Below are 21,904 nucleotides of genomic sequence, written 5' to 3'. Positions count from 1 at the left end.
CTAAACTTAGAAATGAGCAATATTGTCAATTTATAGATTATAATAGCTATATTGACTATTTTCTTCATCAACATCCATTGTGAGAGCATCACAGTGTGTGGGAAAATAAACCATGGAGGGGAGTGGGGCATCAAACGGTGGTGAAAACTGTAGGGGCAGAACATGTAAGGTAATTGATTACACAGGTCAACAAAAAAAAAAATTTTTTCTGGTGTCCAAAATATTTTAATGAATTTGGGGTATTTTTGGGGTGCTGATTCTGAATATGCTATCAGTTTTGCCAGATTGGCTCAAGTTTTTGGTATCTTATTTATAGCACTTGTTGGTAAATGCGACGCATCATCTCATTAATTTCTTTGGATTAGTACTTGAACTGAGCAGTTCTCAATATAGTTTTGTGTTAATTAGTGTTCTAAAAGTTTGTTCATAGCTTGATTTTTGCACTAACTTTATGTTGTTGTCTGTTTTCCAGTGAAAAGCATGAACTCATCAAGAAGAAGTTGTCTTAACGATCCAGACTCATTCTGTTACATTTGTGGTGAATACACACTGCCAAAACATAGAAGAAACATAACAGACTTCGTAAAAAAAGTGTATTTTGCCTATTTTGGGGTTATGCTTGGGGACCAAGACAAGTTTTGGGCACCACACATAGTGTGCAAAGCATGTATCGAATTATTACGAAAATGGAGCAAAGGACAAAGAAAAAGCTTCAAATTTGGTGTTCCAATGGTGTGGAGAGAGCCAAAAAATCATCATGATGACTGTTATTTCTGTGCAGTGCAAGTGCAAGGATTCAATAAGCATAAGAAACGAAAATGGGAGTAACATGGAATCTGCAAGAAGGCCTGTCCCTCATTGTGAAGATGTGCCTGTACCAGTGTTTACCATAAATAACAGTCATCATGATGATTTTTTGGCTCTCTCCACACCATTGGAACACCAAATTTGAAGCTTTTTCTTTGTCCTTTGCTCCATTTTCGTAATAATTCGATACATGCTTTGCACACTATGTGTGGTGCCCAAAACTTGTCTTGGTCCCCAAGCATAACCCCAAAATAGGCAAAATACACTTTTTTTACGAAGTCTGTTATGTTTCTTCTATGTTTTGGCAGTGTGTATTCACCACAAATGTAACAGAATGAGTCTGGATCGTTAAGACAACTTCTTCTTGATGAGTTCATGCTTTTCACTGGAAAACAGACAACAACATAAAGTTAGTGCAAAAATCAAGCTATGAACAAACTTTTAGAACACTAATTAACACAAAACTATATTGAGAACTGCTCAGTTCAAGTACTAATCCAAAGAAATTAATGAGATGATGCGTCGCATTTACCAACAAGTGCTATAAATAAGATACCAAAAATCTCAAAAACTTGAGCCAATCTGGCAAAACTGATGACATATTCAGAATCAGCACCCCAAAAATACCCTAAATTCGATGAAATATCTTTGGCACCAAAAATGCTGTTGACCAGTGTTATGGGGACATCATACTAGAAGGGGCATCTTTAGGCATTTCCTACTATGAGGAGGGGTATCCTAATCTATGGACACCATGAAAGGAGTATTGTAGTGATTGGTACACTAAGGAGCATCACTAATGGCACTATTTTCCACTATTACTATTGAGTAAGCCTCAAACTTAAATTTCCCTTGCTCTTTTATGGATAGACAGTAATTCTTGCCCTGCAACAGGGCTCTTTTTATTGACTCTTTGTACATTTCCTCGATATCTAAGTTTTTAAAGTACTTTTTCACTAAAAAAATTTTTGTATTTAGTAAAAGGGACTCTGTATTCTCCATTTTTCTAGGCAGTCAAAGGAGAGATAGCAGAAATGTTAAGAGTGTGTAAATCAACAGTTTGGTACAGTCTGCAAAAAAATAAAGCATGCATCGGTGACAAAAAGGCCTGGATGTCCACTAAAGTCAACAGTAGTAGATGACTGCAGAATCCTTTCCATGGTGAAGAAAAACCTTCACAACATCCATCCAAGTGAAGAATGCTCTCCAGCAACTAGGTGTTTCACTATCTAAGTCTACCATAAAGAGAAGACTTCACGAAAGCAAATACAAAGGGGATGCCACAAGGTGCAAACCATTAGTCAGCCTTAAAAGTAGAAAGGCCAGATTAGACTTTGCAAAAAAAAAATCTAAATAATCCAGCTCAGTTCTGGAAAAGCATTCTTTGGATACATGAAGCTAAGGTCAACCTGTATTATAATGATCGAAAGAAGAAAGTATGGTGAAGGCTTGGAAGGGTTCATGATCTAAAGCACACCACATCCTCTGTAAAACATGGTAGGGCAGGGTGATGGCATCGCAATGCATGGCTTCCAATGGCACTGGGTCACTAGTGTTTATTGATGATATGACTGAAGAAAAAAGCAGTTGGATGAATTCTGAAATGTATAAGGCTATATTTTCTGCTCAGATTCCATCAAATGCAGCAAGGTTGAATGGACGGCGCTTCACAGGGCCAAAAACATACTGCTAGGACAATCCAGAATTTTTTTTAAGGCAAAGAAGTGGAATATTCTCCAATGACCAAGTCAATCACCAGATCTCAACCCACATGCTTAAAATAAAACTTAAGGCAGAAAAATCCACAAACAAGCAACAACTGAAATCAGCTGAAGTAAAGGCCTGGCAAAGCACACAAAGGAGTAAACCCAGCGTTTGGTGAAGTCCTTGCATTCCAGACCTCAGGCAGTTACTGCTGCAAATGATTTTCTACAAAGTATTAAAAATTTACATGTTATTTATTAAATGAGGAGACTTTGTAGAAAAATATGTCATGCGCCTGGGTTCGAACCTTTGAGCCTGTGTTTTGTGGTTGGATTCTCTTTCCACAGAGCCAGAGCAGATACAACCTTTCTTAAGGTGTTTAGGTTCAGTTATTTTGGGTGCAATCTGTTTAGCATAACACAGGTGTTTTTGTTTGTCTGCCCCATCACCTTTCAGGTGCGGCTTTAATTTCTTTCCCCTTGCGGGTGATAGTTTCATGTTGATGTTCAGCCATTCTGTTGTTGGTTAAAGCCAGTCAGTGAAATTTCAGCTACTGTTTACACTGCACCTTCCTTCAGTTTCTTTTTAGGAAGTAGGCGGCATATAAACTAACAGTACAAACTTTAGACTTTATTTTGCATTCGTGGTTTTCTTTACTCACTGTGGAATCCTTCCTTTTTTCAGCGCACTTTCCCTTTTATAGGTAATATACAATCTGCTCTGACCGCCGGTTCTTTAGAAGGAACGTGAAACACTCAACAGCCTTTCAGGCAGCATAGGTCCGAGCTGCTATCTTCTAGTGTGGGGTTAGGGCTATACCTCATGCAGGAACCATTACAGACTGTGAGTATGGATCTCTAGCCTGTACAGGAATCGGCAGGGCAAGTCACAGTTTTTAGTTTGTTACCTATTTTTCCCGAGTGAGTTGCTACTCTAACATAACAAAATGGTTGCACTTCCTCCACATTTGACAGGATTTTTTCTTCAACCTCTGTAAATAAACTTGAAAGTCTACACTTCAATTGCATCTCAGTTGTTTCATTTAAATTCAAAATATTTCTGGACCTAACTGTATTTACAACACTCTGATCATGGAAATTGTTTCTCCCCAATGTGAGTACAACTAAAACAGAGCTGTTTAAAAAGTTTCCTACAATCTGAATCTGAATATGTCTTTTACCTTTTGTGAAATATCTGATGTGTTTCAAGATTTGATTTACTATTAAAATATTTACCACATTCTGAACATGAAAATTGCTTCTCTTCTGTGTGAATTCTCTGATGTTTAACAAGATTTGCTTTACTAGTATAACATTTCCCACATTCCGAACATGAAAATGGTTTTACCCCCGTGTGACTTCTCACGTGAGGAACAAGATTTGATTTCTGAGTAAAACATTTTCCACATTCTGAACATGAAAATGGCTTCTCCCCTGTGTGTATTCTCTGATGTGCAGCAAGGCTTTTTTTCAAATTAAAAAATTTCCCACATTCTGAACATGAAAATGGCTTCTCCCCTGAGTGAGTTCTGTGATGGTTAACAAGGTTGTATTTTTTATGTTTCTCACATTCTGAACAAGAAAATGTTTTGTCATTTATGTGAAATTTCGGATTAAAACATTTCCCACATTCTGAACAAGAAAACGGCTTCTCACCCGTGTGAATTCTCTGATGAGTAACAAGATTTGTTTTCAAATTAAAACATTTCCCACTTTCCAAACATGAAAATGGCTTTTCCGCTCTGTGAATTCTCTGATGTTTAATAAGTGTGGATTTCTCACTATAAAATTTCCCACATTCTGAACAAGAAAATGGCTTCTCCCCTGTGTGAATTCGCTGATGATTAATAAGTTTGGCTTTCTCCCTATAACATTTCCCACATTCTGAACAAGAAAATGGCTTCTCCCCTGTATGAATTCTTTGATGTATAATAAGATTTGATTTCCAATTAAAACATTTCCCACATTCCGAACATGAAAAAGGCTTTTCCCCTGTGTGAATTCTCAAGTGTGTAACAAGTTTAGCTTTCTCACTATAACATTTCCCACATTCTGAACAAGGAAACGGCTTCTCTCCGGTGTGAATTCTCTGATGTGTAACAAGATGCCATTTTGCTGTAAAACATTTCTGACATTCTGAACATGAAAATGGCTTCTTCCTTATGTGTGCCATTTGCTGTTTAACAGTTCTTCTGTGACTTTTCTTTTGTATAGTGATGTTTGATGAAGCAGAAACGATCTCCTTAATAGGATCAGATGATGGATCTTTGCTGTGAAGAACTGGATGTGTATCTAGGATAATGGTATGTTCTTCACATGTATCGAGTGTGATAGCACGATCATCTGCTATAAAATCTGAAAATATCAGATTTCTCTCTGAACTCCCAGTATAGTCATCTGTCAAAAAGGAGACTGATTTTATTATTTTTCATAAAAACCACCTTAAAATTATACTAATCTTTATATATTTTATAACATTTCCTTACAACTTGCAATACAATTCAATTACCAAGTGACCAAAACAGTAGCCAATAAAGCAAGGACTAATCGATCATCTCAGGTTGCTAGGTTGTTTTCTGTCAGTTCTTCAGTAATGAAGTTGTCTTCTCTATTGGTTCATATTTCAATATGCCCCTAACCAATCTTTTCCAGTTACATTTTAAGTGGAGTCTCATGAAGGAGGCCTTAGGCCTCAATCACACATACTTTTTGGTTATATGTGAGAACAATTACCCTTTTCAGCAACTCACATCTATTTTGTGTCCATGTGTCAGTTTTTACAATCTGGGTATCATCTGTTTTTCTTTTTATTTAAAAAAAAAAAGTATATGAAGATTTTTCAAAGCTTGTCGCATCAACTGTTGAATGAAAAATGGACAGCACTTAGATGACACATGGATGGCATCTGGGTAGTATATAGGTTTTTTTAGAGACCAATTGGTAATAATGAGTGAATTTTTTCTGTAAATCTGATCAAAATCACATCTACTTTCCTTTTGATGGTAGTCGTAGGCTGGGTTAACACTTGTGCTCCAGAGTTTTATTTGTCTGTTCCATTTTAGAAACAGAATTCATGACCAAATCTGATCTGCTGCACAATTGATGCACATGGAACAAAGAGTGGCCTCACTATCACTATGAGGTCTTTCTAGGTTCTATTATGTCCTTATTTAGAATGAAAAATAAAGCTCTGTACAATGCATTTTTTTTTATCATTCTAAAACCCTACATGGATAAAGACAGTTGCACCAGTTTTATTCACACAAATTACTGATGTCGAAAAATAATATATTCACTATATTGAACAGATTGTTACAATTACAGGGTCACAAAATATGTCCATGCTTACTGTAATTGTTTTGCACCTTTATTGTCAAAAGTAACTGTGGGAAACAAAATTGACAATAACTTTTCAGCACTTATAAGAAACTGACATGTAACGATATATCTGTATGGACCAGTATATTATGCTTGCAAAGAAGAATGCTATTGAGGTGTTTGGCTGATGAAATTGTATTATTTCAGCTTTCCATATCAGGAGTTCCAAGTTGATATTCCCCACTACAGACAAGTTTCAAAAGTATGTTTAGAGATTAGTGATGAGCGAGTATACTCATTGCTCGGGTTTTCCCGAGCAATCTCGGGTGGTCTCCGAGTATTTGTGACTGCTTGGAGATTTAGTTATTGTTGACGCAGCTGCATGATTTATGGCTGCTAGCCAGCCTGAATACATGTGGGGGTTTGCTTGGTTGCTAGAGAATCCCCACATATATTCAAGCTGTCTAGCAGCCGCAAATCATGCAGCTGCGGCGATGAAAACCAAATCTCAGAGCACTCACAAATATTCAGAGACCACCCAAGCGTGCTCAGGAAAACCCGAGCAACGAGAAAACTCGCTCATCACTATGAGGCTATGTGCACACGTCAGGATTTTGTCAGGATTTTGTCAGGATTTTGTCAGGATTTTTCATCAGGATTTGTAGCCAAAACCAGGAGTGGAACAATTAGAGGAAAAGTATAATAGAAACATATGCACCACTTCTGCATTTATCACCCACTCCTGGTTTTGGCTACAAAACCTGAGGGAAAAGCCTGACAAAATCCTGACAAAATCCTGACAAAATCCTGACGTGTGCACATACCCTTAGGGTATGTGTCCACGTTCAGGAAACGCTGCGTTCTTGACGCAGCATTGAGCAGCATGCATAAAAAACGCAGCGTCCAGATGTTACAGCATAATGGATGGGATTTCATGAAATCCCGTCTCCACTATGCAGTAAAAGACGCATGCGGCACACCCGAGAAAACTCACATGCGGCGCGTCTTTTAAGAACGCAGCATGTCCTTACATTGCAGAAAAAACTCAAGGACAACGCAGGTGACCTGCCAGTGACCTCAGGTGCATATTTGGTCAGGATTTTACCTGCATAAAATCCTGACCAAATCCTGAAGCAATCCTGAACGTGGACACATACCCTTGGAGACATCTACTTACCTCAGAGTCCAGTTTTAAACAGTACTGTGAATACAGAAGTATACACTTTGTAATAGCCTAGAAGCCTGCTATGGCTGCGGAGGAGAGACTTCTGTGTAAAATAGTTTATTCTTTGTATAACTGCTAAATCTTTACATATAAAATCTACATTAAAAACTCTCTATGAAAATGCCCTAAAAAAAAAATCAGCATATGATTCCACTAGCCACTGAGTGAGTAGAATCTGTAACTTGGCGTTTAGTGGTCACTACTCACCAGTGTGGTTACCTGTAGTAATCTCCACTGTACACCGCTCATCATTCCTCATATGTATCTCTGTAGGATTAATACTTTTCACATCTTTACCCTAAAAATTAAAAAAAAAAAAATCAGACAGACAAAGATGTTTAATGAAATTATTTTGAAGAACAGGAAATAACTAATAGCTGCAGGTCTCCTATATAAATCCAAACAATCAGCTCCTAATGCTAACCAGCAATCTCCATAACCAGAAAACTGTAAAGATCCAGGCAACATGTAATATCTATGATCAGCTTCATCCTAGCATCTCCAGCAAATATAAAACATCTCCTTTTCATATAAAGAACATCCAATCATAAAAGGATCAAAAATCTTGAATTAATCGGCAGTTCAGTGGATAAAACACAACTCAGCACAAGACCTTCATAGCCTTCTACAAATCACTGAGGAAATATCATGACACCTTCTCTCCATCTACCTGATGATCCAGAGAAATGTTGGCCTTTTCTTTCTTACAGACCTTTGGAAGAAGAGGACGGGGACATTTCTCTGGTGTTGTCCTCTCACTGGATAGAACTGAAGGAAACAAATACAGAGGCTGAATTCATTCTTTACATACAGATAATTATAGGCCGTGTGTATTTAGTCCTGTCTATTACCTGGTGATGTGAGGGGCTGGGGAACCTCCATCATGACGTCCTTGTACAGATCTTTGTGTCCTTCTAAGTACTCCCACTCCTCCATGGAGAAATAGATGGCGACATCCTGACACCTTATAGGAACCTGACACATACAATGATACTGTCATCCCTCGATCCCTTCATAGTGTTACTGTATAATGTCCCAGCATTCCCAGCAGTGTCACCTCTCCAGTCAGCAGCTCAATCATCTGGAAGGTGAGTTCTAGGATCCTCTGGTCATTAATGTCATAATTAATCAGTGGGTGAGCTGGAGGCCCCATGAATGGGCACTGGGGTCTTTCCAATCCCTCAGACACAGGGTCATGACAATGCTCACTAGAGGTCTTCTTCACAACTGTATAATCCTGTTTATGGAGAGACACATTAATAAATCTCACTACAGACATTATCCTCATGTAAGAAGGTAACCAAGGCTGTCGCATGCCTCCTCTTTGGACCCTGTTCATATGGATTACGTGTGGCACCTTGCTGTTTACCTATGCTAATATGTTCTTGTAATGTTGCTGTATTTTTCAGACTATAAGACGCACCGGACCGTAAGACGCACCCCAAATTTTCAGAAGGAAAATAGGGAAAAAAAAGTGTCAAATGGGGGTTCGTCTAACAGTCCAAATTCAGCTTACCGGGGAGGGGTTTCGGCACAGGTGGAAGAGTGGTCACAGGGGTTGTTCGGTGGTCCAGGATGGTGCAGTGACCTCTGGGAAATCTCATCCCAGGCTGGTGCGATGATGCTGCTCTGTGGTGTTGCTCTGTGGTGTGGCGGGGCTCCGCCAGCATTTTGCGACAGGTGCGCTGCGGGGCTGGGGTGCTCTGTGGGACTGCGGTGGCCTGTGGGGCTGCGGTGGCGGTTCTCTGTGGGATGGGGCGGCGGGGCTCCACCGGCATTTCGGGAATGTCTGGAGGCCCACGCAGATCCATTCCTGCGATGCGGTGGCCTTCGGGAAAATGGCCGCCAGGGGGGGGGGCGCATGCTCAGATTCAGATCTTGGCAACGAGATCTCGTCCCGAGATTTCGGGAGACGAGATCTCGTTGCCGAGGTCTGAATCTGAGCATGCACTGCCCCAGCGACCATTGTCCCGGAGGCCACCGCATCGCAGGAATGGATCTGCGCGGGCCTCCGGGCATTCCGGAAATGCCGGCGTAGTCCCGCCGCCCCACAGACCACCGTCACCGCCACCCCCATCCCACAAAGCACCGCCGCCGCCCAACAGGCCACCGCCGCAACAGAGAGCCGCACCAGCCGGGGAAGTGAGGTGGCAGCATCGGACCGGGACCGCCGCCAGGGTATTTGTAAGTATATTCCAACTATAAGACGCACTCTGATCCGATTTCCCAAAAAAATGTCTGGGGAAAAAAGTGTGTCTAAGGGTATGTGTCCACGTTCAGGATTGCATCAGGATTTGGTCAGGATTTTTCATCAGTTTTTGTAAGCCAAAACCAGGAGTGGAACAATTAGAGGAAAAGTATAACAGAAACATATGCACCACTTCTGCATTTATCACCCACTCCTGGTTTTGGCTTACAAATACTGATGAAAAACCCTGACCAAATCCTGATGCAATCCTGAACGTGGACACATACCCTTATAGTCCGAAAAATACGGTATTTGATATGGACTGTTTACAAGCTTAGGGACAATAGTGGGACTAGATTAGTGGTGCATACTAGAGATAGGGAATAAGAGTATTAGGATAGGTTCACATTAGCGTTTCAGTCCGCAGCGTGGTGCTGCGGACTTCTTTCTTTAAGCTCCGCCTACTTCTGCATGCATCCTGCATACCTATCTTTAACATTGTGTACACAGGGACCTGCATTGTATGCGGATGCGTCCGCATGCGTCGTTTTGACGTGCCCGCCGAATGCAAGAAAATGCAACATGTTGTGTTCGGAGGGCACTTAAAAACGACGAACGCGAACACATCCGCATACAACGCATGTCCCTGCGTACACAATGTTAAAGATAGGTATGCAGGACACATGCGGAGGTACAGCACCATGCTGCGGAATGAAACGCTAATGTGAACCCCGGCCTTAGCTTAGGTAAAGGCAGCATAGGGGTTTTCCAGACTGGGAGAAGTTACAGAATAGTGTAGTGCATAGCAGTGGCGATATAGAGAAGACACTTCCTGGTAAGTGAGCAGAGCCTAGGCAGCCATTCCCAGGGCAAGTTGAGATGTAGCAGTGAACAGGGACAGTCTGACAGCTGTGGGGATAAGGTTGCTTCAGAAAGAAGGGGCCACAGGCTGAGTGTGGTGCAGGCGGTCACCAGCATAAACAGAACCGTTCCAAGGAGGATCCGAAGCTTACTGCAGGGATTATGTAAAGCTGAGACGCTGAGCCTGTTACCCTTTAATTCAAAGACGGACCAGGTGAATGGCAAGAAGCTGGTGGACCTAAAGGCACAGACAGGACAGAGATTGTCCGGAAAGAGCAGTAATTACTGGAACAGAACAGGGATTGTCCAGGAAAGAGCAGTGATTGCTGGAACAGGACAGGGATTGCCCAGGAAAGAGCAGTGATTGCTGGAACAGGATAGGGATTGTCCAGGAAAGAGCAGTGATTGCTGGAAAGAGGCAAGGATTGCCAGAAGAGAGGCAGTGATTGCCAGGAAGAACAGAGGTTGCCGGGAAGGCAGGGAAGGCTTAGGAAATGACACTCTGTATACACCAGGGCCGGACTGGCCATCTGGCAATTCTGGCAAATGCCAGAAGGGCCTGTCTAGTCATGGGCTGCTTTGTCTGTTATGTTGTTAACAGAATCGGTGTTCTCAAGACACCCATACTGTTAAGAGCTGTGATGGAGCACAAAGTCACTGACTCTGCCACTTACCCCAGTAGGCCACGGGTATCATTAGACATATTTGTCTTGTAAAAAATCTACATCCAGGGTAATATTAGTAATACATCCCATCTGGTTCATGGGGACAGGGACAACATGGGCCTGTGTGATTTAAAATGCCAGGGCTGAATTTCAGCCCCAGTCCGTACCTGGTATACATTGTGTCGTATTTGTATTGAAAACCCTACTGTCAAGTAAAGTTAACTTGTTAAGAATGGACACTGTCTCCAGAGATTTTTGTGAGGCCCCATGGAGCTGAAGACTGGGTGACAGAAGCGAAGGGACTCTGACAATAAAAGTGAGTGTTCTGCTGCATACGTTGCACACACCGCAGAAGGGACATTATGGTTCACTTGGGAGGCGCCAGGGTGTGGAAACATTACAGCTCATTGCCATGACTACCGCCTTGGCTGCCTTAAACTCACCTCTCCAGTTCTGTCCATCTGTTATTACCATAGATAAGAATGATGTAATGTGACATCATCAGAATCTCTCACCTCTCCAGTAAGCCGGAAGAGGATCTCTAGGGTGAGGTGTAATATCCTCTCCGCCATCTTGTTCTTGTCGAAATCCATTTTTAAACGGGTCAATCAAGAAAATTTCCTCAAATAGGAGATCTCCACTGAGATGATCCGATATTGTTGGGTCCTGAATGAGGTGAACATAAGCCGATGTAAAATCATAAAGATTCCATTTAAATATTACAATTACTGGAGATAATAAGGAGAAACTTGAAGGACTCTTTTCTCATAAGGACTGGCACTATCTAGGCCATTCATTGGATGCAGGAATTATATATTAGATCACAATTTACAAAGGCTGACAAAGGACCCAGGTATTGTTCAAATGGGAGATGAGAGGATTCTTCCACGTGAGTATTACTATTGTTTTATTTTGTGCAGCCTTCCGTTTTTGCATTTTTATTTTTTTTTTGCTCCCCTTGTTCCCAGGTCAAATTTTTTTTTTTTCATCAATATAGTCGTATGACACCATTGATTTTACCATATACTGAACTGGAGAATGGGAAACAAAATTCCAAGTGCTGTGAAATTGCAAAAAAAAAAAAAAAAGCGCAATTCCACAATTGCTTTTTTTTTTTTAATCATGTTCACTAAATGCTAAATCTGACCTGCCATTATGATTCTCCAGGTCATTACGAGTTCGCAGATACCAGATACCAAACATGTATAGGTTATTTTTTTATTTAAATGATGGAAAAATAATCCAAGGGGTTTTTTTTGTTGTTTTTTTAAAAAAGGGACTGAAAAATTCTGGTGGTTTGATTTTTTTTCTTCTCATCACACCATTTGGATTAATTCTTTTTATCTTATGGTAGATCTTTTCTGAAAGCAGCGATACCAAAACTTTTATATTTTTTACAACTTTTTTTTTTACACTTTTTACTTGTTTCAATAGTTTCCTTATGAGTCTTGAAGCTGTGATATTCTCATCGCTTGTGCTACACATAGCAGGGCTTAAGCAAAAATCACAGGCTGGCGTTCATAGCAGATCAAAACTGACAAGCGCAGGGGTCTTCTACAGACCCCTGGTTGTCTGCACTCATGTGACAGATTAGGCTACTTTCACACTAGCGTTTTTTTGCATACGTCGCAATGCGTCGTTTTGGCGAAAAACGCATCCTGCAAAGTCGTCTTCAGGATGCGTTTTTTCCCCATAGACTAACATTAGCGATGCATTGCGACGTATTGACACACGTTGCAACCGTCGTGCGACGGTTGTGTCATGTTGTGGTGGACCGCCGGCAGCAAAAAACGTTACATGTAACGTTTTTTGGTGCCGACGGTCCGCCATTTCTGACAGCGCATGCGCGGCCGGAACTCCGCCCCCACCTCCCCGCACCTCACAATGGGGCAGCGGATGCGTGGAAAAACAGCATCCGCTGCCCCCCCGTTGTGCGGCGCTTGCACAGTATGCGTAGGTACGTCGGGCTGACGCAGCGCGACGGCCCCGTACCAACGCTAGTGTGAAAGTAGCCTTAGTCGATGGGTGGGTCTTATGATGCACTTCCAGGGCGCTCACAAGTTAACAGCGGCATTTATCATGCAAGCAGCCGTGGGTGTATCACTATTCCACCCGCGGCTGCTAGGGGCTTATGACAGCTGATCAAATCAGCTGTCATCTGCCTGAAAAGATGCGAGCTCAGTGCCGGAGCCTGCATCAAAGGGGAATACACAACCTATAATCTACCGATACGTCGTAGGTCTTGAAGGGGTTAACAAGCAGTATTTTTCTCGGAATCAGCAGCTGAATAAGTTGCTTAAAGATTCATGCTTGAAGGAGTTTGAATTTTCTTCGGGTACTCCAGTTTCCTCCCACACTCCAAAAACTGATAGGGAATCTAGATTGTGAGCCCCAATGGGGACAGTGCGATAATATTTGTAAAGCACTGTGGAATTAACGGTGCTATACGAGTGAAAAAAAAAATCTAAATAAATCTTCCGTAAACTTCATTGACGTCTCAGTCACTGCCAAGACCACCACTATCGCTGCCACCAGTTAGTCATGAACACCACTTACTCATGACTCACATGACTCAGATGTGATGTGGGATACCAACTACCAAACCTTTGGCAATTTTATGCACAGATTTGAATATGCTCCCTGATCACGGATTTAACCATGGATTCTGAAAAACTAGATTTATAATAGAAAAAAATGAATTAAATATTGTTTTACCTTGTCTCAGCTATGCAGTACAGACTTAGTGGCTGCATAAAGCCAAAGCATTGATGCCCCTGCGTTTGACACCTATATACCAGTGGAGGCAAACAGGGAAACGTCTTGCGGCCCAAATACAGTAGATATCCAACACTGACATCTATGTCTTATTTACTATGTATTCATAATCCATGTCTGGTCTTCATCAGATAACCTGCTTCAGGTACCTGTTCCCAGCGAGGTGTACAGGTAGTGATCCTATTAACCCAGCTTTGGATCTGCATAAATAATGACCCACTTACAGTATAATGGTCACCTACACTGAATTCAGCATCACCAAAACTGAAGGTACCAGGGACAAATAACCACTATATCAAGGGTGCACAATATTTTTGGGTCCAAGAGAGCAGTATTGCCATACTGAACTGATCCCAACTGCCGCAATTTTTTAAAGGGGTATTTACATGAATACATCACCAGAACCACCATGATTACATTAATACATCATCAAAACCAAATTGAGTATTTAAAAAGGATTCAGAGATTCTGCTCAGTTTCTGTTTTAAAAAAAATCAGTGTCAACACATGCTAACTTAAATTGAGGTTTTGGAGAAGAAACTTGACAAATCCTAATCATAATCTCAAATCTTTAAGTTTTGACACTTAAGGTTAACATAGCCATGCAATACGTTATGGATTGCTATTAGTGATGAGTGAATATATTCGTTACTCGAGATTTCTCCGAGTGTTTTTAAGTGCTCGGAGATTTAGTTTTTATTGCCACAGGTGAATGATTTACATCTCTTAGCCAGCATAAGTACATGTGGGGATTCCCTAGCAACCAGGCAACCCCCACATGTACTTATGCTGGCTAACAGATGTAAATCATTCAGCTGCGGCAATAAAAACTAAATCTCCGAGCACTAAAAAATACTCGGAGGACACCCAAGCGTGCTCGGGAAATCTTGAGTAACGAGTATATTCGCTCATCACTAATTGCTATATGTGTACAAGATCAGAACCACTGTCGGCACATGAATGCAGCATCTGAACCACCATCAGCACATGACTGCAGTGCCAGAACCACCTTCAGTACATAATTGCAGCACCAGACTACATCAGTACATGAATGCAGCGAATGAAACACCACCAGTACACAATCTTAGTACAGCAATCAATTGTAATTAGAGATGAGCGGTGTTCGAGTCGAACTGTTCGCCAATTTCAAATTCGAGCTGTTTTGGGCGGTGTTTGATTCGTTCCACGAACCCGAACAATTTGCTTAAAATTCGGCTGTTCGAGTTTCTGTTCGATAACTGTTCGTTCACCAAAAGCCTAGCTTGATTTGCACATTAAAACTGTTTATCATTGTTAATGGACTGTTTCAGTGTATAGTGGGCGGCGGGGATAGATCTGAGCTGCTCACTGCTGCAGCTTAGTGTTAGACGGCACCGCTGCTGCTGTGGGCGCTATACAGACTAAGAGTGTTTTTTTGGAGCAAATTGTCAGAGAGATAGGTTTAGGGAGTCGGGAGGAGTCGGGTCTAGTTGTAATATCAGCCCTTTTCAGGGTAGGTTGCAGCAGTTCATAGCACTGTTTGCCAGGCAGGTCTGAGCCAGTGCTGTGCAAGTGTTAGTCACAGCATTTGGTGTAATCTAGCTCAGCCAATCCTTTTGGGCTAGTAGCATTGTCTGATAGTCATCTGAGTAGCCCACTTGTGAAGCTAGCTACACCGCCTGTGTATCTCATTTTTTACTGCATCTAACCCAGTAAATCGTTTTGGGGTTTGGGGCCTAGGAGCAGTGTCTGCACGTCAGCAGAGTAGCCCGCCTGTGAAGCTAGCTACACCGCCTGTGTATCTCAATTTTTACTGCATCTAATCCAGTAAATCGTTTTGGGGTTTTGGGCTTAGTAGCAGTGTCTGCACGTCAGCATAGTAGCCCGCCTGTGAAACTAACTACACCGCCTGTGTATCGCTATTTTCACTGCATCTAATCCAGTTAATAGTTTAGGGCCTAGGAGCAGTGTCTGCACGTCAGCAGAGTAGCCAGCCTGTGAAACAAACTATACCGCCTGTGTATCTCGATTTTTACTGCATTTAATCCAGTTAATAGTTTTGGGCCTAGTAGCAGTGTCTGCACTGTCCGACGAGCCCTGGTGCAATACGTTATGACGTATAGCCTGGGCCAATGAGCTCAAGAGGTGGGGCGCTGCAGGAGTGGTCTCAGATCAGGGACCTATGCACCCTTCTGCAGTTTTGAAATAGCAACGAAGATGTTTAGTGCTGACAATGCCATTATCAGCATGACCATTCCGGTGATTTACATGCTGGAGCACACCTTACACAGTGTTCGGAGTCAGGTGGTGGAACAAGAGGAGGAGGAGGAACAGGAGGAGTCGTATGCGGAAGGGATCATATCTCCAAGGTCAAGAAGGTTGGCAGCACCAAGGTGGCTGGCATTGGAGGCTGGGGAGAGGAATTACCGAGGGCGCATGGTAGCAGCCAAACTGTTGAGGAAGGTGCAGGAGGCGAGGAAGAAGTGGAGGACGAACTGGCGCTGGGCATGGAAGACTCATCAGATGAGGGAGACCTTCATGAAATTTCTGTTGTGCGAGGTTGGGGGGAGAGGGCAGACGAATGAAGCATGATTCTCACCTCGCCACCACCAAGACAACAAGGACTTGGTCCTCCTGGATGCGCAAGACACATGAGTGCCTTCTTGCTGCACTACCTGCAACATGACCCTCGGATTGTCAGAATCCAAAGTAATGCCGACTACTGGGTTGCCACACTCTTGGATCCCCGGTACAAAAGCAAATTTGGCGAAAAAATTGCCATAGAAAGGGATTTACGCATGCAGGAGTATCAGCAGAGACTGTTACAGAATCTAACATCTGCTTTTCCACAAAACACCAGTGGTGCACGTAGTCAATCGCTGAGTTCTAACTTGCCAACTGTGGGACTATCGAGTCATCACTCTAACCGTAACAGTAACATCGTATCTGGTGGTAACAGCAATTTTTTCCAATCGTTTCAAGATTTTTTTAGACCATCCTTTGCAAGGCCACAGGAGACAAGAAGTATGACGCACAGCCAACGCCTAGAGAGGATGGTACAAGAGTATCTCCAAGTTAACATCGATGCCATGACTGTGGAACTGGACCCTTGCTCATTTTGGGCTTCCAATCTTGAAAAATGGCCTGAGCTCGCCACTCACACCTTGGAGATCTTGTCGTGCCCCGCAGCCAGCGTTCTCTCTGAACGTGTGTTCAGCGCTGCTGGTGGTGTGCTGACAGATAAGCGCACGCGGCTGTCCAGAGACAATGTAGACAGACTAAAGTTCATCAAGATGAACAAATCCTGGATCCGCAAGGACTTTTCTACCCCTGTGTCATCTTGGGGAGACTAAAAGCTTGATGATTTTTGAAAATCACCTCACCGACCGTTTTAAAAAACTCTGGCGAAATTGATGCCACTTAAGTGGTGTCTGTGGCCGAATTTTTTGAACAAAATGGAGACTGTTTTATTTAGTCCCCTTGCCGAGTTTTACATGACATTGCCATCGTCAATTCCAGGTGGGTGGGGTCGTCTGCAGAGTTGTTTACTCATACTATGGCCTGGGATTCAAAGGTCGGCTCCAAAGCTTCAGTGTCTGCTAGTCAGCAGAGTAGCCCAGCCACCCACCGCCTGTTTACCTAAGTACTATTTTTAACAGCATCTGGCCCAGGAAATCCTTTTGGGCCTAGTAGAATTTAGTGCTACTCAGCAGCGTACCCAACTCATGAAGCAAGCTACACCGCCTGTTTACCTAACTATTATTTTGTAACGGCATCTAGCCCAGGAAATCCTTTTGGGCCTAGTAGAATTTAGTGCTACTCAGCAGCGTACACCACCCGTGAAGCAAGCTACACCGCCTGTTTACCTAACTACTAATTTTTAACTGCATCTAGCCCAGGAAATCGTTTTGTACCTAATAGCATTTTGTGCTACTCAGCACAGTACCCCACCCATGAAGCAAGCTACACCGCCTGTTTACCTAAGTACTATTTTTAACGGCATCCGGCCCAGGAAATCCTTTTGGGCCTAGTAGAATTTGGTGCTACTCAGCAGCGCACTTCACCCATGAAGCAAGCTACACCGCCTGTTTACCTAACTACTATTTTGTAACAGCATCTAGTCCAGGAAATCCTTTTGGGCCTAGTAGAATTTAGTGCTACTCAGCAGTGTACCCCACCCATGAAGCAAGCTACACCGCCTGTTTACCTAAGTGCTATTTTTAACGGCACCTGGCCCAGGAAATCCTTTTGGGCCTAGTAGAATTTGGTGCTACTCAGCAGCGTACCCCACCCATGAAGCAAGCTACACCGCCTGTTTATCTAACTACTATTTTGTAATGGCATCTGGCCCAGGAAATCCTTTTGGGCCTAGTAGCAATTTCTGCTACTCAGCAGAGTACCTCACCCATGAAGCAAGCTACACCGCCTTCTTTCTTTCTCAATCTAACCCCTCGGCTCTGGGGTGTCCACTCTCCCTCCAGCTCTCTTCTTCTCACAGGCACAGGTGGACTACCACGTTCACACTGTGGCGAATTTTTTGGGCCCAGGCATAAGAAGTCGAGGTAATGGATAATATGTGCCGCCTTACAAACTTTCATGATGACACATTTGAGGAAGCAACTAAACGCCTCAAATAGTGAGCAGGATATGGAGCACCCCATGGGCAAACAGCGATCTATGTAGTATGCTCCTTCACAGAAGCCGCCCAATGGGAGGACACTATTTGGAGGCACAGGTAGTAACCGGAACGCCCCCTCAATGTCTGTTTTGGCCATTAGGGTGCCCCTTACCAACTTCTTGACCCGCCTGATTGCCTCGTCAAAGGAGGTACAGTACATACTACTGTACTTAGTTCCGCGTCGATGTTGTCGTTTACTGACCTGTCCCTTGGATATGACAAATGGTGGATTAGTCTGAATGTATTGGGTTCATTTTTTGGCACAACTCCAACGAGGGTGCCACTACGTCTTCTAAGGAAAGTGTTCTGGATGGACTCGCTGCCATTCTACCTAAAGATATTTCTTTTTTTATTTTTTTTGTCAAGACGTCTGGGTGTTGGTAGAGTGAGTTTAGATTTTTACTCCAGCCTTTCTTGATTTTAGAAGGGCATGACATGCCTATATCTGTGTCTCCTCCTCCTTTTACTCCCCCACCTCTTTTCTTTTCATATGACTATATGTAGTTGTGACTTTTCCATGTGTTTGTTGTGTCTTCTGAGCAGTTTGTCAGATTTTGGACACCTTTTAAGGTGTTTTCTATGTGTTTTCCTTGTGTTTGTATGTGTTTGTGTTTGCCTGCCATTGGTTTCAATGGGGTTCGACGGTGTTCATCGAACGTTCGACGAACAGTTCATCGAACACGTCCCTGTTCGACGAACCGAACCCGAACACTAGGGAGGTGGCTCATCTCTAATTGTAATGTCAAGTCAGCACCTTATACATTTGTATGGCATAAACCTTCAATTCCCAGTATGTCCATAAAAATGGTAAGGATATACTGGGAGTTGTTGTTACCAACCATCATCAGACTGTGGACCTTATAGAAAATACAGTGCTGATGAGACACAGGCAGTATCACAAATAAACATTTACATCCAGATCCTTTATAGATTAAATCTTCTCGCTCCTATCCCTTTTGTCTCCATATAGCAGAGATGCCATGATAAGATTTCAGGACCAGAGCTAGTCTCTGCAGACTTCCTTTTTCTACCTCTTCAGCAGCACATACCAACATGGTGCCATTAAAAATAAACATTTCATTACACTACTCCATAAATAAAAAATATCTCCTATGCTCAGCCCCTGAATAAATAATTGCCCCTCACATAAGGCATGAGGGGTAGCCTGTTCTGTATGATCCCTAAGTTGTTTAGCTAGTAGCATGTGGGGTTTATTGGCTTTTCCATAATATCTTTGTTGTGTATAGAGAAGTTTGTCTACACATTTCAAAGTTAAGTTTTTTTTAATTGAGCCCTAATGTCTAGAAGTCGTTTAAGTGTTATTCTGGAAGTACTAGAGATCATATTTGCTTCAAGAGGCCTTAATTCCGAAGTCAAAGCTTGTTTCAATTTTCAAGTCTCTCTTACGTCTAGAGCTCATGGCTATACATTATCCTGTCAAGACTGCTTTGTGAGCTTCCCATAATGTTGTTTCTGATTAAACTGAACCTACATTAAGTTCAAAGAATTCTTTTAAATTAAAGCGAAGCTCCTCTCTGAGATGAGGCTTTTTTAATAATGTCTCATTAAGTCTCCAGTAGTAGGATCGGGTATATAATGAAGAGATCTTTAGTGAAATTTCTATTGGGGCACCGTCGACCATGTTATGGGTCCCATTCCCACACCTGTTAGTATACAAAGCATAGGGGTGTTCCCGAAAAAGTCATCTATACACGTATGGGTACTATGAGGTGGTGAAAAAAAGGAGAGCAACCTGTCTCCTGGATAATTAATTCTCCATAAGTCATATAGACAGTATTTCCTAATGAGCTTATAACATTCCCTAGAAATATGAATTTGGGATGGAGATGGTGGGTTAGCAGACAAGGCAGATCTGTCCATAGTTTTGGAGACCATCATATTAAAATTCCCTTCTAAGATTATGGCTGCAGGTGGGAGACGTGAAATCTCAAGAATACCTTGGTTGAGAAATTTGATTTGGGCAGTAGTAGGAGCATATATGTTGCACAGTATAAGAGGATTCCCTCTAAGAGTGCCTTCCAATATTATGAATCTTCCATCAGGATCCAAATAAGAGGAGATAACTTGTATAGGGCACGTTCTTCAAAAAAAGAATGGCTACACCAACTTTTTTCCTACCTTGTGTGGCAGAGAAAATTGTGGGGAAATGATGGAGAGCAAAATTAAAGTAACCTAATTTATTAAAGTGAGTTTCCTGAAGGAGCACAATGTCTGCTTTTAGGGATCAGATTTCAGTTAAGGTCAAACATCGCTTAACATTTGAGATAAGGCCTTTGACGTTGAGTGGGATGCATCTAATCACGGTGGATACAAAAGGAGTAGGTATGCCAATGTAGACTCACCAAGGCTGGAGAGAGGAGGTAAAGTCTTGAAATTCATCAGGTCGCCTTTAGGATCAACAGGCCTGAAAATGTAGAGAGGGCAGTAAAAACACAGAGGGAAGGGAAACACATACGTTGACACCTGACAAATACAGGATTAAGGTATCAAATATGCCGAACAACATCACTTCAAGTAATTTTTTAAAACTACAATTCCTAACTCTCTGTTACAATGCTCAGAGAGAAAGTGACTTTTTTTATGGATAATAAAATTTGGTCATGCTAATCAAATGGTGCGCAACTGAGGGGTTAATGTCCCCTGCGCCAAGTAATGGGGAATCTCCAGCACCTACCTCCACCTCCAGAGCCGCACACCACATATATGGCTGTTCTGTGGGCACAGGACCTGTGATAAGGTCACAGGAGGGGAGGAGTCAGGGGGTCACATGACACACATCAGATTTCTACAATGGCTCCTCCCAAAAAATAGTCTGTTCACTTGGACAAGATTTCAACGCTTGGATTAATTTCGCTTCTTCTGTGGAAATTCGATGTTATCGGACACAGGCACCATTGTTCTTCTGACATGCAGAAGGTGAAGTACATTTTGAACACATCACCAGCAGTGATGAGCGAGCACTAAAATGCTTGGATGCTCGTTACTCGTAATTCCGTAATGAGTACCCGTCTCGCGTAACGAGCACAATGGAAGTCAGTGGGAAACTCAAGCATTTTTCAGGCGGGCCCTCTCAGGATGTCTGGGAGAGCAGGAAAATCACTGAGGTGGAACACCTTGACGCATCTCTGACTCCCAGGTTGCTGCTGGGAACAATGCAATTGTTCAGAGTATTACGGATGAATAATAAAACATACCAAACCAAAGATAAAATAGATTTTACAGGAAAAAAGGCTAGGAAACATTATTTCCAGTATACTGATTTGTATATAAGGCAAATAAAAAAAAATGTTTTTGCACTCTCATTGCTTTCAAAGGGCCAAAAAATTGCTCCTTCTTTCAAAAATGCAGCAGTTTTCCATTTCAGTAAAGAGAAAAAAAGAATAAGGAATCGTGTGGATGAGATTTCTGAAAATGTTTCCCATTTGTAAGGAGTGGGACTCGTAGACTGGTGAAGCCTATGCAGTAAGTCAGTAAGTGCAAGGCCTAACAATGGGGATTGCAATACACCCTGAAATACACATAGAGGATGGCCTCAGAAAACATTTTTCCCATTTGGAAGCAGTGGGACTCCTAGACTGGTAAAGCATATGCACTTTTGTAAGGGCTTCCAAAAATTGTAAGCAGGCACTGCAATACACCCCGGAACACATGCAGGGAAAGTGAGGCAGATGTCCCCCTGCCCGC

At 42.4% G+C, this 21,904-nt stretch overlaps 1 protein-coding gene across 1 annotated transcript; it reads right to left on the bottom strand.

The window, feature by feature from the left end:
* Positions 1-1,489: 1,489 nt before the first annotated feature.
* LOC143767264 (uncharacterized) lies at positions 1,490-20,951 on the bottom strand. Its single transcript, XM_077255470.1, has 8 exons — positions 20,895-20,951; positions 20,563-20,624; positions 11,283-11,433; positions 8,111-8,290; positions 7,905-8,028; positions 7,724-7,821; positions 7,261-7,351; positions 1,490-4,907 (listed from the first exon to the last, which is right to left on the bottom strand). Exons 3-8 carry the CDS (start codon positions 11,358-11,360, stop codon positions 3,688-3,690), a joined length of 1,791 nt encoding a protein of 596 aa, XP_077111585.1. The 5' UTR covers positions 11,361-11,433; positions 20,563-20,624; positions 20,895-20,951; the 3' UTR covers positions 1,490-3,687.
* Positions 20,952-21,904: the final 953 nt, after the last annotated feature.

The sequence above is a fragment of the Ranitomeya variabilis genome, chromosome 4 (assembly GCF_051348905.1).
Source record: "Ranitomeya variabilis isolate aRanVar5 chromosome 4, aRanVar5.hap1, whole genome shotgun sequence".
Taxonomy (NCBI): domain Eukaryota; kingdom Metazoa; phylum Chordata; class Amphibia; order Anura; family Dendrobatidae; genus Ranitomeya; species Ranitomeya variabilis.
Note: the sequence above shows the minus strand (reverse complement) of the source record. Positions and strands in the feature narration are given on the sequence as shown.

Bases quoted from the DNA above. Each gene is read 5' to 3' on its own strand.
- LOC143767264 (XM_077255470.1), bottom strand. From the start codon at position 11,360: ATGGATTTCGACAAGAACAAGATGGCGGAGAGGATATTACACCTCACC. The intron at 8,029-8,110 runs GTGACACTGCTG...TGTATGTGTCAG, and splicing joins TTGAGCTGCTGACTGGAGAG to GTTCCTATAAGGTGTCAGGA. The intron at 7,352-7,723 runs GTAGATGGAGAG...TTTAATTTTTAG, and splicing joins ACATTTCTCTGGATCATCAG to GGTAAAGATGTGAAAAGTAT.